Genomic DNA, 14,640 nt, shown 5'->3' with positions numbered 1-14,640 from the left:
GGCCGTGACGCGCCGATCCGTGCCACCCGCTCAGCCCGGTGCCGTGCCGGGTGCTGGCCGCACACTCAGCCCGGTGCCGGGCCGTGCCGGACTGGGCTGATCCGGGCCGTGCCGCGCCGATCCGTGCCACCCGCTCAGCCCGGTGCCGTGCCGGGTGCTGGCCGCACACTCAGCCCGGTGCCGGGCCGTGCCGGACTGGGCTGATCCGGGCCGTGCCGCGCCGATCCGTGCCACCCGCTCAGCCCGGTGCCGTGCCGGGTGCTGGCCGCACACTCAGCCAGGTGCCGGGCCGTGCCGGACTGGGCTGATCCGGGCCGTGCCGCGCCGATCCGTGCCACCCGCTCAGCCCGGTGCCGTGCCGGGCCGATCTGTGCCGCGCCGGGCACTGGCCGCCCGCTCAGCCCGGTGCCGTGCCGTGCCGTGCCGTGCCGTGCCGTGCCGTGCCGTGCCGTGCCGGGCGCTGGCCGCCAATGGGGCCGGCGGCCGGAGCCGAGCCCTCGGCGGGGCGGGGCGGGCCGGGAGCCGCCCCCGCGCTGCGGGAGCCCGGGGCCAGCATGGAGCGCAGCCGGGTAAGGGGGCGCGGGGGGCGCGGGGGCTCCGCTCGGCGGCTCGGCCCGGGGGGCTGCCCCAGCCCCGGAGTGGCTCGGTGGGGCGAGCTCGGCCTGGCCCGGGGGGCTTCATCCTTTTTCCCTCCCTCCCCGGGGATGAAGCCAGCCGCCCAGCCAGGCTCGGTGCCCTCGGCCCCCGGGGGTCCCAGCCTGCTGCTGGCTCGGTGCCCCGCGCGGGTCTGGGGGCAGCAGTTGGTGCGGGCTGTGCTCACACCGCCTTGTCCTTGGCCAGGGCGAAGCGCGGGGCATCCCTTCATCCCCCGGGATCCATGTGGCACATGGCGCCGGCGGTGTCCGGCTTCTCGAGCGCGGTGGTGGCCCAAAGGGCTTTGGCAGCCCAGGTTTTGCAGGGACGCTGTGTGTGTAATTCAGGGCCCTGAGGAGGTTACAGGCGTTTGCTCGTGGCGTTCAGTCACGAGAGGAGAGTTGGAACCCTCGGCTGCATTCCCAGCTCCTGCTTGTTGGCTGACCTTGGGCAAATTACTTTTTCTCCATGCGCTCAAGCTGCGCACATGCTGATTTCATACAGTAATTCAGTGCTCTTGGGGATCTGAAAAACTATAGGAATAGAAATGCAAAGCGAACCTTGAAAACGACATTGACCTTGTCTTGTAGCCTGCTTCACTGAAGGCCAAAGTCAGGTCTGTATTTTCTTGCAGTAGCTTATCTGGGATGATAGTGCTGCTGACGTGCATTTTGCAAAAATTCCAAGTTACAAGGTGCTGACACCTGTAATGGGGATCTGTGAAGGCTGTCGGTAACCGAGCCTGCCACCAGCTCACGCGTTTCTCCTTAGCATTGCTCTGCGAGGTAGCATGTTACTGTTGCCCCCACTTTGATGGGAAACCGAGGACCAGAGCACGCCAGCAACTACCCCAGGATTGCACGAGAAGTTTGCAGTGGAGCAGACCTGATCCGACCTCCTCAGTCCTGCTCAGATCTCCTTAGTCCCAAGCCAGCAGCTCAACCACCGGACCTTCTTGCCCTCTGGTTGCGCTTTTCTTCCTATTGTTAGTTCAACAAAACTGCTCACTCTGAGTTTGCAAGACACATACTAAATAAGGCTCCCGAGTTAAGGAGTTTATAGTTTAATTAAGTTGTCTTGGGGGCATACTGAAGGGATGGAGACTTCCTGAGCTGCTCTACAAGGAAACCTTGTTGGAAAATCCGGTATTAAGACTTTGTGGAAGAGGTAAACAGAATTGTTTGGTAGCCAGAGGGGGAAGGCTTTTCGAGAGTCAGAGAAGCAGAGATCAGAAGGAGATCATAAAACTGGTGTGGAGGAAGGAGTGGAACTGAGTGCTGCCTTGAAGGTGATGGTTCAGAGCACGCACTTGTGATGAAAACTTGAAGCCTGAAGGTTGAGGTTGGCCCAAACACCTTCCTCACCTCACGTGTGAGCTGTGATTGTCTCTGCTCATCAGGACTTGGTGCAGAGCCATGCTGGAGATGGGCTGTGGGACTCCGAGCAGTGTGGCTTCTTGCTCTTGGCAGATTTTGAACGATGTGGGGATTAATTCTTCTTAAGGGGAAGAGCCTTTATATCACATCCAGGCTACTGCTCAATATTTCCCTTTCCTAGCTCTCAGGACCCTGAGGAGTAACAAGGACTGGCTCGACTGGTTTGCAGCTCCGCAGAGATCTCACGGACTCACTCTGGAAAAGGTTCTTAAGGGACTTTGGCATGGGTTTTCTTTCTCTTGGAAACTCACTTTCTGCATTACATGTAAGAAGATCCTGCATTCTTGGGTGGTTTAGGTGCTGCAGGAGCAGGATGTAGTCCCCAAGCTGCCTCCTGGCAGGGGCAGGGACGGTGCATGGCAGCTCGGTGGGTGCTGGGGCTCTGTGCTCACAGCCCCGTGACCCGCAGGGTTTGACGTGTTGAATCGTGGGGAGCCCAGCCACCTTCTGGAGACCTCCCAGGTCTAACCTGGAGGTACTGCGATCTGTTTTGAAATGTGGGGGGGGTGTCCTCAAGGGCCCTGTGAGCTGACCCCAGACAGGCTGTCTGCGATGCTCTCTGGAGGTGTGACGGAGCTGGGGCAGACCTGCCTGAACTGGCTCTAAACTCGCTGGTTCAGGCACCCATCACCAGTGTAACCACTGGTGAACGCTCACCGGAGCCCCGAGCAGTTTGGCAGCCGGCACTCTCATCCCTGTCTCGTTATCTGTTCCCAAACTCGTTAGCTTTAATCCAGCCATGATAGATCTGCGTCAGGGTGTGGTTGTTACCAACATTTGCAGCGTGGGGAAACCAGCACCCTCGCAGGGATCTCAATTAACTCCTAGTTGTAAGCCACAAGTCATCCTCTCTGCCATAGCAGCACATACCTGCCCTCTGGCGTAGGTGGAAGACGGATGAAGTGTTTCACTGTGTATTTTTACCTTAATAAAACTCCCCAGAGAAGTTTGCTTCTGGGGGGAATCTAGCTCTTTGCCGCCTGTTGGCATCCTGCGTAGGAAAATGGTAAGCATGTGTTTCTTGAGCAACAGACTCTTTAAAAACAAAGGCCACCGACTAGTTTTGATGTTTTCTTTCTAATGCACAGTCCATTTTATTCAAAGGTTGAGGTTTTCTTCTTTGTTTGTTGTTTGGTTGGGGTTTTTTTGATTTGGAAATAACCTTGGTGGTGTTCCCTTGCAGATGAATGAAGACTTCCCCAGCCTCAGGAGCCCCCGCTGAGCTCTTGCGGAGGCTTCTGATCTGGCCAAGCCAGGAGCTGTGTGTGGGTAGAGTACGTGAGTCAACAAATGGTCTCTGTGAGTTGCCAGGAGCTGCTGCCCTCCTTGACCAGCTCTTCCCTGCTAGAAAATTTTGCCAGTGCTCTGCATCGCAGCATGCCGCCATCCCTTCTGCCAGGGCACGGCAGCGAGAGGGTGTCCGGCCACCTAGAAGGCTCTGGCCACCTCCTTGCGGGCACCACTAGCCACTCTGCAGGCACCCCGCTCCCCCCAGCCGGTGCAAAGGGGGAAGACACAAAACCCCAAGCCACTGTCTGCGAGGCTCACCTCAGGCTGCCTGATTTCTGTAGCAGCCTCTCCCAGGACTTCATTCCCACCCTGGAGGAGATTGAGGAGTTCCTAAGGGAGAAGGCTGAGTTCCTCAAAGAAGAAGCAAGTGAGCTTCACCCAGGTGGAGGGAAGGTCGGCATCAACTCTGAGATCAGCTTAGGTAGCTCTGGGGGACAGCCTGTCTCTGGTGTTGCTCAAGAAGATGTCTCAAACGCTGCTCAGCCTGGAGGGACAACGGATGGTAGTGACCAGGCAGTAGCTTCTGGGAGCATTCCTGTTGTCCTCCAGATCCAGCCTCTCCAGGTGGACAGTGGCATCCCGCTAGCGCAGAGTGCTACTGGTGGTGTGAGGGTGGCCCAGCTGGTTATCAGCTTGCAGGGCCAAAACCTGTCCCTCCTCCCTCAGGTCCAGCCCCCTGTAACCATCATGGACCAAAAGTATGTCAAAATCGCCCCCCTGCCGGTCACCATGAGGCCAGGGGCACCGGGGGATGTGCAAGAGGTGGAGGCAAACCCCAAGCATCACAAAGCCCCCCCTTCCCTCGTCCGCATCCACAAGTGCTCGCACCCGGGCTGCGGCAAGATGTACACCAAGAGTTCCCACCTCAAGGCTCACTTTCGTCGGCACACCGGTGAGAAACCCTACACTTGTGCTTGGCCCAACTGCGGCTGGCGGTAAGTGGGAGCCGCGGGACCGTGCGGGTGGGTGTCCCCGCCAAAGGCCTGCCGTCGCTTGCAGGAGAGCTCTTGGCTGGTGGAAAGCCAGGATAAAATCACGAGTTTTCTTTCCCGAGTGAGTTATAGATGAGAGCTGGAAGGAGGCTGAGAGGAGTAGAGTTTGTGGAGCGCTTTGGGGAGTTTTCACTCAGCCCAAAAGTGCTGAAAACCTCCAGCTGGGGGAGGCATAGCTGACACCCTCCCCCTTGAACACCCCAAATCCCCCCTGAACTGGATGCCTAAACACCCCCTAGCAATACAGCTTTACCAAATGATGTTGGTTATTTATATTACAACAGCGTTGGTTATTTAAATTTAAATTACAACAATTTTGCAAACTTTCTCTGTCTAGTTCAGGACAATTTCTGCAGTTGGGCTACAAAAAAAGGCTTTTCCCATTAATATTTGTCCCAGGAAAGAAGAGTTTCAGTGCTTCCTCAGGAGCCAGTGCATATTCTGTGTTTCTTTAGCAACCCTTTGCTTTCTCTTGCTGTTTGCCTGCCCTGGCTGCTTACATCCCTCAGACACCTGTGCGCTTGTAGCGTATCTCCATGCTGCATTTACTTTTGTTTGCTCTGCACATGACGATGGTTGTCATTTTCTTTCATCTGTCTTCTCTAAATTAACCCTGCTTTATAATCTTGCTGCACTTCTCTGATTATTTTTCTGCTGTGGTGTTCTCTTCCTGGCACTGCGTACCCGTCCCGGCGGGGCAGGATGCTCAGTACAGCCTTTGGCAAGAAGGGCTAATAGTCCTCGGGTCCTGCGTATCACTTTTCATCAGCAGATCTCAAAGCATATCACAAAGCAAACTGGTGCTGGCAGCCCTGAGCTTTCCTGGTTCCTTGTGCAATGCTTTGGCATACACGGCTGCCTTGTTTCCCCGGATGGTGTGTTATGGCTTCTGTCTCAGGCTGGTGAAAGTCTGGAATGTATGAGACTAGATCTGAATGTTGGGACTTCTTCTTGCCAAGCTGCCGTCCCTTTGCCGTCAGCAATTGTCCTTCCATTTCACTCACAACCGCAGTACATGTTGGCAGCTGTTGGCTCCTTTTCCAGTACCAACCAGTACTGCTGAATCCTCCCGGACCTGACGCTCAAAGCCTGGGGATTGAGGAAGGGGACAATGGCAACCACACAATCAACACTTTTCCCTCTGGAAAGGAGGAAAGGGATGGTGCTAGCCTGTACAATAGCATCCTGCAGGCTGTCCACTGAGTCACTGTGCTCTGCTCCGCTTGCGGCCCTGCCCTCCGTCTCCATGGGAGCAGTTCTGCTGTCGAGTGATGTACTCAGCCATGGCTGGGGTTCTCCGAGCCTTCCTCCCTTTTCTAGATGTGGCCCTAACTGTAATAACATCATTTCTCCTGGCCCTGCTTTCTGTGAGGAGCTGAAACCTTGGAACTCGCTTCTCACAGCAAAGCTGGAAATGAAGTCAGCGGTTTGCATGGAAGAGCTGAGGATGGCCTTGGGACGCGTTTTGTTTTTGCGGAGCCTTTTGTGAGCAGCCGCAGTATTTACCATACCAGGTGTGAGCTGGAAATCCTATCGCTGGGAGTCTGGGGTTACAGCTGAAGCTCCTTGCTTTGTGCTTCTTTGCGTGGGCATGTTTCAGCCAGATGGAAAAACCCTTCCGTCCTAATACTCCTGCCATCTGTGTTGGCTCCTTAGAGGCAGAACAGGAGTAAATCCTGTCCAGCCCCCCTCTCCAGCACTCCCCCGACACTCAACATGCAAAGCGTGCTGAAGTCACACCAGCTCCCAGGCTTTCTTGAGACCTTTGAGGTGGCACTCATAAAACAGCTGCAGACCAGCTTGCTGCAGCTGCCCCCAGGTCTGGATCTGTGCGTGCCAGGAAGGGTGCAGGAGAATTAACCATGGGGACATGCATGTGGTTAAAGGGACTTCCCAGGCTGATCTGCTCCAGGTGTGGAAATTACACAGACCAGCAGTCTGAGCTCTGGGTACTCCTGTGGTCCTTGTTGCTGCATCCTCAGAACAGCAGTCAGCTTGCTTTGGCACGGAAACCTCTGCTTCTGCGCTCCAGGCTGGGTGCATTTTCTTTTCCTCCCTTGTGCTTGGTATTTAAACCAGCTCCTCTCTCCCCAGCTCCCAGCCCAGCCCAGGCTGACAGTGAAAACTCACTGCCATTCTGAGAAACAAGGGAATGCTCGGAGTCTGCAGGGAGAACCCATGCTCTCCGAGGAACATCGAGCCTTCTCTCAACAGCGATGCTCTTTTTGGCTTGGTGAGGGAATTACAGTAAAGCCTTTCTACCCAGGCTCCTGAACGGTGACCTCCAGTTGCTGCCAGCCTGGGCTGATGCCCCAAAAAGCCATTTCTCTCAGCATCTGGCTTTGGGGCTGTCAGCTTCCAAAAGGTTTCAGCAAGTCTGAAACAACTGAAGGAAGTAGGTGGACAAGTGTCCCTTAAGAGCAGTGGAAAGAAATGAAGATCTCAGTGAATTATTTTCCTCTTCCCTATCTTTCCGTCACTCCTTGGAGGGGTTTCTTTCTTTCTGTTCCTCCAGCAGGAGCCTGGAGTGCCTCACTGGTAGGTGGGATGCAGCAGAGCAGAAGTGACCTATCTAGGGTCACTCAAGAGGCGGTGGCAGAGCCAGACCTCAGCCTCCCACGTGCCAGGGTCCTCGTTCCCTGTCCTGTCTAGCAGCAAAGGCTGGATCCACCATGCTTCCCTTCTCCTACAGGTTTTCCCGCTCAGATGAGCTCTCCCGACACAAGCGCTCCCACTCCGGTGTCAAGCCGTACCAGTGTGCCGCTTGCGAGAAGAAGTTTGCCCGCAGTGACCATTTAGCCAAACACGTGAAGATCCACCGAGGCCAGCCGTACAGCCAGCGGACGCTTCATGGCGGCAGCAGAAGTTAAATCTTGCTGCTCATCCTTGTGAGGCTGAGTCCAGGAGCCCTGAAGCCAAGCAAACAATGCAAAACCCACTACACTAACGAAGAGAGGGAAATGACCCTAATGAATTATAGGAGATCCGGTGTTATGCCTCTCTCTGTCCGAGGATGTCACATATTCACAGCCTGTTTCTGGTACCACTGTTCCTCTCTTAAATATACGTGACGGAAACACAAGATAATTCAGGGTGAGCGTGTGTGTGTGTAGGGAAGTGGGGCTGGGGGAGAGGACAGATTTACAAGGTGCCTGTGCACAGCTCGTAGGTGTCACCCGCCTGCAGCAGCATGACAGGCAGCATGTGGCTCCCAGCTGGCTGTCCCCACCGTGGGTCATCCCTTAGGCAGCTGCGAGTCACACCGGCATCCCAAGGCTCTGCATCGGCAGCGTTCCAGAGACGGGCAGGGAGGGTTCGTTCTGGACTCACACAGAAATCCATACGATGAGCTCACCTGGCAGGGTGGCATCCAGGCAGAACCAGGGGGGGATGGGGGGTTGTGTTTGTGTCATGCAGCACCTGTGGGGGCCTGAAGGCAGACGTTGGGGACGGCTTTTCTGCTGCGGTTGAGGTGGTGGTTGTGTTGTCCTTAACTCTGCTTTTCTGTGTTGGTGGTTTTTCACCCGGCTGGCACCGGGTGCGCTGGCGTCCTTGGGGATGTGACATTGCGGCTGCAGTTTGAGGGGGGTGGGAAGTGCGTCTGTTCGGCTCGCTCAGTGGTGCGTGTTGAAAGGCCACCAGGAGACACGTAAGTAGCAGCAGCAAACTCCGTGTTTACATGCTGGCGTGAAAAAGCAGCTTTATGGAGAGACACCAGTGCGTATGGAGCCGGAGGGGAGCAGCACGCTCCGGTCAGGGGGAGCAGTGCAGCTCACAGGTTGCTGACGTCCTTTTTGTATTTGACTTCTGGTTAATTAAAGGCCAACTGCTTGCTCCTGTGCCAACTTCCCCAGCCTTTGCAAACATCTGGGAGGGAATTAAGTGCTTGTACAAACAAAGAATAAGCGTCAGGAGTTTAAGCTAGGCAGTGTGCCCTCTCTGTGTGGCTTTGCCAGCATGTCTCAAGCTGATATTTAGCACCTCCAGGCTCTTTTCCACTCAGGTGCGCTCATGCTGTTCTGCTGTTACCCCAGTTCTCTTCCAGAGTAGGACTTCACACACTTCAAGCTGCCCTTGAGCTGACTTCAGTGAGGAGTGTTGGGTTGGACCCAACATAAGGACAGGGAAGTGAGCTGAACTCATTTCCCTGCCCTGTGGAGGGCATGTTTGTACAGCAAAGAGGTTGTTCTCTGGTCCCTGCAGCCCTTCTCGAGTGATGACTCTGGGGAAGGAAACAGCCAGACTGGTGGGGACGGATAAGGTGTCCTGCTCTGAGGGATGGTACAAGCATCTCTGGACGAGACACCAAACTTCTGTGTGAGAAGCACGAGCTCGTAAAGCAATCCGTCCTAGTGACAGTGTTGTGTGGCTGGAGATGTTGGCTGTTGCTGGCTGCTCCTTCCTCAGCGCAGTGACCAGAGCTCTTGGTCCAGCTTTTTTGAGAAGCTACCACAGTGTGACTTCAGGGAAAGGAGCAAGGGAGCTGAAATTCCTTGATTTATTCTTAGTTTAGAATATTTGGGGTTGCTTCTGCTGCCCTTGGAGGAGATGCTGCTGCTGTGGAGGTTGGAGACAGATGGGGTAGGGCACTTTCCACCAGTGAGGTTCTCTGGTGCGCTGAGGGTCCCCATGATGAACTTGTTTCTCCTGCTTTTTGTTGTTCCCGTGCTGCAAGGCCACGGTCCAGCCTGTATAGGCACCAACGAGCAGGGTCCGCTTCCCCCATGCCTTTGGCCCCTACAAACAGCAAAAGTTTCTCCAAAGTGGAAATGTGAGTGCGTGCAGAAATGATGTTAGTGTCGAGGAGAAACGTTAGTAAAGCTGGCTTTGGGTTTAGATTCTGGGTTGTAAAACCAAGCAGGCCGGCAGCTGAAGGCAGGCTGGCTGGCCAGCTTCCAGCCGCAGCGTAGCGGGGAACCGGCTTGTGGCTCCCCCAGCTGCAAGGCTGCAGCGGGAGCCCCAGCTAATGGATCCGCTGTTGGCTTCCAAAGGGCTGGCGTGCCTGCGCGGCGTGTTTCTCGGAGAACACCTGCATTACTTGCTTTCCTAATCCCCAGGCGGGAGAGCAGGGTTTACGACAGAAATAGCTGGAGCCACGCTGCTTGACTTCAGATCCAAGCTTTCCCCAAAGGTCTGGGAGGGCTGGTTTCTGGATCCCAGCTCTAAACTCCTTCATCCTTAGCTCATAAGTGGGTAGGTGTGGATAGGCTGAACAGAAAGGAGCTGCCTGCAGCGGGGTTTCTTTCCTGTGTGCGCAAGTGGAAGTGTCTGAGACCTGCAACCCTGATGTGGACTCTTTGGCGAGAGCTCTCCCCTTTGGGGAAGGAAGGCAGCTTTTGCAAGGCTTAGCTGGAGCTCTGGCCCTGCCTGGGGGAGCGAGCGCTCTCCCAGCGCACCGTGGGTGCTCCCACCTCTGGGGTGACCAGATGCCAGCAAGAAACACAGCCCGAGTTCACACGATGCTGAACCTTTAATGATGAGCCAGAGGAGACAGGTATGCAAGAGCCTCTTTGGGGTTGCCTTTTGTTTTAGCGGGTTTTTTCCTGGCTAGGAATTTACTTCATACCCTCTTTGCTGGCGGGCTCTCTTCAGAGGCTGGATGCCAACATGACTCATGCCCGTCTTGTGCTTTTATCTGTGTCCCCCCCCTTTGCTCTTCTCCTTCGCTCCAGACTCTTTCACAGCACTCCCTGTTCATTTTGGACCTGCCCCATCCTGCCTCCCTCTGCTCTCAGCCGAAGGCAACTGGGGAGGTTGCACGTTTCCAAAGTGTGGAGCAAGAAGGGCTGTGCCTCATCGGTAGTGCAAGGCCCTGCTCTGTTCTCCAGCAGTTTATCTGCTGAGCAGCTACGGCAGAGTCCACGCTGCTCCCAAGGTGGATCCGCTGTGGAAGACAGGGCTGGTTTGTTTTGCCATTCCTTTTAAACAAACCGCAAAGGGAGGGGAGAGAGGTTTTTATAAAATAAAATACCCTAGATACGTATCTCTTGTGCAATGTGCATTATAGTCTCACCTGCTTCCCTCTGGGGACTTTGGATGAGTGGCTTAAAAGATTTACTGAAGGCTCTGTAATTACCTATCCTTTGCTCCAGTGAGGATATTACTCCACAGCAGAAACGCTTGTTGTGGAAGTACAGATGCGATCTGTGGCATCAGGAGGGATGGAGACCTTTCTTTGTCCTCCCACAGACAGAAATACACTGGAGCTGCCAAGAGGTGACACAAGCTGCCCTCATGTCACCACGGCTGCCGGGCTGTCAGCCTGGCTCCATCTCGGATGGTTTGTCTGTTGGAGGAGTGGGAATGGGAGGAACTGGTTGCCTTGTGCTCGAAGCGAAAAGGCTGTCAGGTTGCTAAGCAGTGGTTTTTAAGAACCGAAACGCAAGCAGACAGGAGTTGTAGCAGGGCAGGACGTGGGAGAGCACAAAGAGAAATTCAGGCAACGTTTCTAAATTTGCAGCTGCGGCTCTGGATATAGCAGTACGCAGTGCAGAGCCCTCCATCTTCGGCAGCACAAGTGACAGCACTGACAGCCCCAAGCTGCAGCCCACGTGGAGCTCGTGCTGGCTGCTCATCCTCTGAGATGAGGTAAGGGCCAGTGCAAACCCACAGTTTGATTGAAGGCCCCTTTGGAAACATAGCTCTAAGATGGATGATGGCATATAGGTTTTTCTTTTTCTTTATCCCCCCAATAAAATGAGAACTGGATTTTTATTAACAGTTGTCCCTTCCAGAGCCCAGTTTTATTTGGGGCAAATGCAATTCTTGGTGTGATTTCTGGTTCAGCAGCAGAAGCTGGCTTGTGGCAGGTAGCAAACTGGAGCCTTGAGTGTTCTCAGAACAGTAAATAGCTTTTTACGGGCACGGGACCACGCAGGCTGGAAAACAGGCAAGTGTTTGCAGAGACAAAGGGGGTCAGTTGAGTGTTCCTCCGCTGCCTGGACAGCTAGCCACCAGCTGGGCCAGATCCTGGCCCTAAGTAACAAAAAGTGGAGCTGGTAATGGGGAACAGGTGGAGAAGGTTTGCAGCGGCTCGGCGTTAACCCTCAGGTGGCTCAGCAGCACATCTCAGGCCTGAAGTTGGAAGCAAAAAGGGACAGGAGCCGCTTGTTGGTTTGCACGTGTCCTGGGATATGGTTCAAGCTCTTCTGGAGCCACGGCTAAGCACAAAAGGCAATGTTTCCTTGCAAAGAAGTGGGGTATGTCATGGCCTTGTGCTGCAGCTGATGCAGTAGCTCCCACCCCATGCTCTGCTCACCTCTCCCTGCTGTCAGCCGGTGAGTGGGCTCTGGGGGAGCTCCCCGGAGCCCCTGCCCTGGGAACAGAGGGGTTAAGGGCACAGCGAGACTTAAGGAACAAACCAGCTAAATTAAAACAGCTGGCTGGCTTGGCCTGGCCATGCTGGATGACTTACCGCTTCATAATCAGCTTTCTAAGAAGGCACAAGTCCACTGGCAGGGAGGCTGGAGCAGGGAAGAACATCTCTGTTTAGGAATAAGGCTAATGAGTGACTGGCTTTTGTTCCTGGCTTGGCCGGCTCCTACCCCCAGGCTGGATGTGTGCTCTTAGCATGGACTTTGGACAGGTTGTTTGCAGGGATGCACCTTTCCTGGGAGCTGCCCTCTGCTGCCTGTGCAGGTAAAACACTGTTTGCTGACGTTTGGGCTGAGCTGCCTTGCTGGGGGAAGGTTTCCAGCTGATGGGATAAATTCTGTGGCTGGAGCCCTGTGGGAAAGGATGGGGGTGATGGTATCTGGTCAGCTGTGCCATTTTCTGTTGTTTGATCCAGGAACTGGGCAGTGGTACAGAAAGGGCTTCTCCTTCCCTGGAAAATCCACCCAGATAAAGCCTTTTTTTGGCTTACAAAGTATGTGGTGGGAGGGGGTGGAAATCAGACGTGCGATTTGATATCCACGGATCTGCGTTCACTTTTGGAAATGTTGGCTTGTCCCTGTGTATTACCAATTTCTCCCCAACTGCAGTTTCGCAGCTCCTTGTTAAGAGAGCCGAGCACCGCAGTCTGCTTCTCACCCCTTCCATGTCAGACCTTGGGTTGTTTGTGCAAACAACAGGCTCTGAAATGAAACTCCAGATGCCATTTAACTGGTCACGATGGGTCCCGACTGCCCTGTTGTTACCACCTGTGACGGTGCCATCGGGTCAGGCCAGGAGGAGAACCAGTGAGGTTTTTGAGAGTTGTTTTCAGGAATTTTGTTCAGGATGTGGGAACGTCACAAGGGGAATTGTGTTTTTAGCAGGAGAAGGGCTGCATAGATAACACGGTGGAAACTAGTTTGGCAACGCTCTGTAATAACCAGAGATCCTCTGGTGCACAGCTTTAGGGCTTAACTTTCATAAGCACCTGAAACCACCTCCAAGCCTATCTGAGTCAGTGGAGACTAGCCCTTCTGAAAAAAAAAGAAACCCAAAACAAAACCAGCTTTTCTCCCACTGTATCTAGTTCCTCACTGCATAGTGAAGTTCTCATGTAACTGGGTAATTTTGCTTTTTCCTGAAATATAATATTATCTGTTCCTTAGAATATTAACAGCTGTTGTATGAGCTGGGCATCATGTGTCCTGTTCAGCAAAGGATTTAACTCTGGAGCATTTGCTATGACAGCGAACTCCCCTGCAGGGTTTTCTGCTGACAAGCCTTGGACTTGTCCCAGTCAAACATCTCCGGGGGACTGGAAATGGAGGCTTTGGACTGGGTTGGCCACCCTGTGCCTGCTGTAGGATGCTGAACTTCCTCTCTCCTCTTACCTGCCCTGAGCAGTGTGCGGATTGCCTGGCCCTCAAGGCAGGAGCTTTCCTGTTACAGACTCGGGAATAACCAAGGTTTGAAACCAGCGCAAATCCATGGCTTTTTGAAAGCATCAGCAAACACCAAAGCAGAGGCAGAGCTGCTCTCTGCAAAGGAAACCCAGACAGCTGAAAAGCCAGAGTGCAAAAAGGCTATATTGGGGCTGAGCAATACAAGACCGTTGGCAGCTTGGGCATGAAAGGGAACACGAGGATGCGAACCCAGTTACTTCTCCATCATCTTCAGGGTGCTCCTTTTAGCTTCAGCAAAGGTGGCTGGTATTTGTGGGCCTTGTAATACTCCATGGGCATCCTGCAGCATCTTTGGGACCTCTGTGAAGCGATGACTTCCTGCACAAGGGAGTGTCACGCATCCAGGGATGCTGAGGGTGGCATCCCTGTGAGGAGCATTGCGTTTCCCTGGGTCGCGAAGCCCCGGCTTTGTGGTGGGTTGTGAGCAGGGTGGGAAGCTGTTCTGAACCAAGTGACAGCAGGTTTTCTGCTGTAAATTTGTCAGGTTGATGACTAGCACCATCTAGGCCTCGTAGGCAAACTAGCAGCACTCATGCCCACTTTTTTGGTAGAGCTTCTGTAGGGGATGGGGGCGGTTGGCAGCCCCTGAGCCCAGAGCTGCGTGTCCGTGCTGCTGCGTGACTTGTGCTGCTCCTGCTGCTTGTATCCAGCAACCCATCCTTCCCCCAGGCTGCAAGTGAGCGGGGGGCTTGCCTTCCCCCCTTCTACCTCCAAGGATGTCTTGGGAGTTGTGGTTTAAGGTGCTAATATTGGTAACTGAAGCTTCAGTGAACCGACACTGTGTTGAACATTAAGCTTCCTGAGAGCATCTCTCTTGAGAGGCCAACGAGTGGGTTTTGGTTGTGAAACTTTAAAAACAAACAACTTTCCTTGATCTAAAGGCTTTTCCCTTGTGAGTGTAGCCTCTCACTAATGAGGCACAAAACCTCTCGTAGCTGTTCTGCTTATTTCACGACTTTTGGATTCCCAGAACTCTTGCAAAGCTCAGCCTTGGAGTTGGGAGCTGTATTAAAATAGCACCTCCATCTTCTGGAGCAAGGCCTTGTTGGGGTCTGATTAGCTGTTGCATAATTTCTGGCGTTCCTGGTGGTGCTTGTGTTTCCCCACTGTCTCAGGCCAAGGCCATGTGATGGTAAAGTCAGAACGTTGCAGTAAGATTTCTCTTTTTTGATAAGTCAGTGCTTTTAGAAGCCCCTGTGCTTTCCGAGAACTGGCAGTTGGGTATCACCTCATGACTTTGTCCTTGCCTCAGAACTCGCAAAATCTATTTCTAGGTGCTGCTGTCTAATTAACCTTCACCAGAAATCCCAACTGAAATGCATTTGTGTTTGAATTCCTTTGTCTGCTGCCTCTTTAAAATGCCTTTACATGTGAGCTGCCTTTTTTAAAAGGCCTTTGCATATGAGCTTTTTCCAAACCCTGCCTTGTTGCCTGCTTGATTTTTTTATTCCA

At 53.9% G+C, this 14,640-nt stretch overlaps 1 protein-coding gene and 1 long non-coding RNA gene across 6 annotated transcripts; one reads left to right on the top strand and one right to left on the bottom strand.

The window, feature by feature from the left end:
• Nucleotides 1–508: 508 nt before the first annotated feature.
• Nucleotides 509–7,438, top strand: LOC119158579 (Krueppel-like factor 15). 5 transcript variants are annotated; one of them, XM_037410714.1, is made up of 3 exons: nt 509–569; nt 3,253–4,294; nt 7,044–7,438. In XM_037410714.1, the coding sequence occupies exons 2-3, from the start codon at nt 3,360–3,362 to the stop codon at nt 7,219–7,221; spliced, it is 1,113 nt and encodes a 370-aa protein (XP_037266611.1). In that variant the 5' UTR covers nt 509–569; nt 3,253–3,359; the 3' UTR covers nt 7,222–7,438. The 5 variants fall into 5 exon arrangements, 4 of the variants coding, with proteins under 4 accessions (XP_037266611.1, XP_037266607.1, XP_037266608.1 ...); XM_037410710.1 differs by having other exon boundaries at nt 518–569; nt 2,191–4,294; XM_037410711.1 differs by lacking the exon at nt 509–569 and adding an exon at nt 621–2,273.
• Nucleotides 7,439–8,835: 1,397 nt separating this feature from the next.
• On the bottom strand, nt 8,836–14,387 carry LOC119158580. Its single transcript, XR_005107912.1, has 2 exons — nt 11,766–14,387; nt 8,836–10,235 (listed from the first exon to the last, which is right to left on the bottom strand). It is a non-coding gene; the product is annotated as an uncharacterized LOC119158580 (long non-coding RNA).
• Between the last annotated feature and the right edge of the window lie 253 nt (nt 14,388–14,640).

This window comes from Falco rusticolus, chromosome 17 (assembly GCF_015220075.1).
Source record: "Falco rusticolus isolate bFalRus1 chromosome 17, bFalRus1.pri, whole genome shotgun sequence".
Lineage (NCBI taxonomy): Eukaryota > Metazoa > Chordata > Aves > Falconiformes > Falconidae > Falco > Falco rusticolus.
Note: the sequence above shows the minus strand (reverse complement) of the source record. Positions and strands in the feature narration are given on the sequence as shown.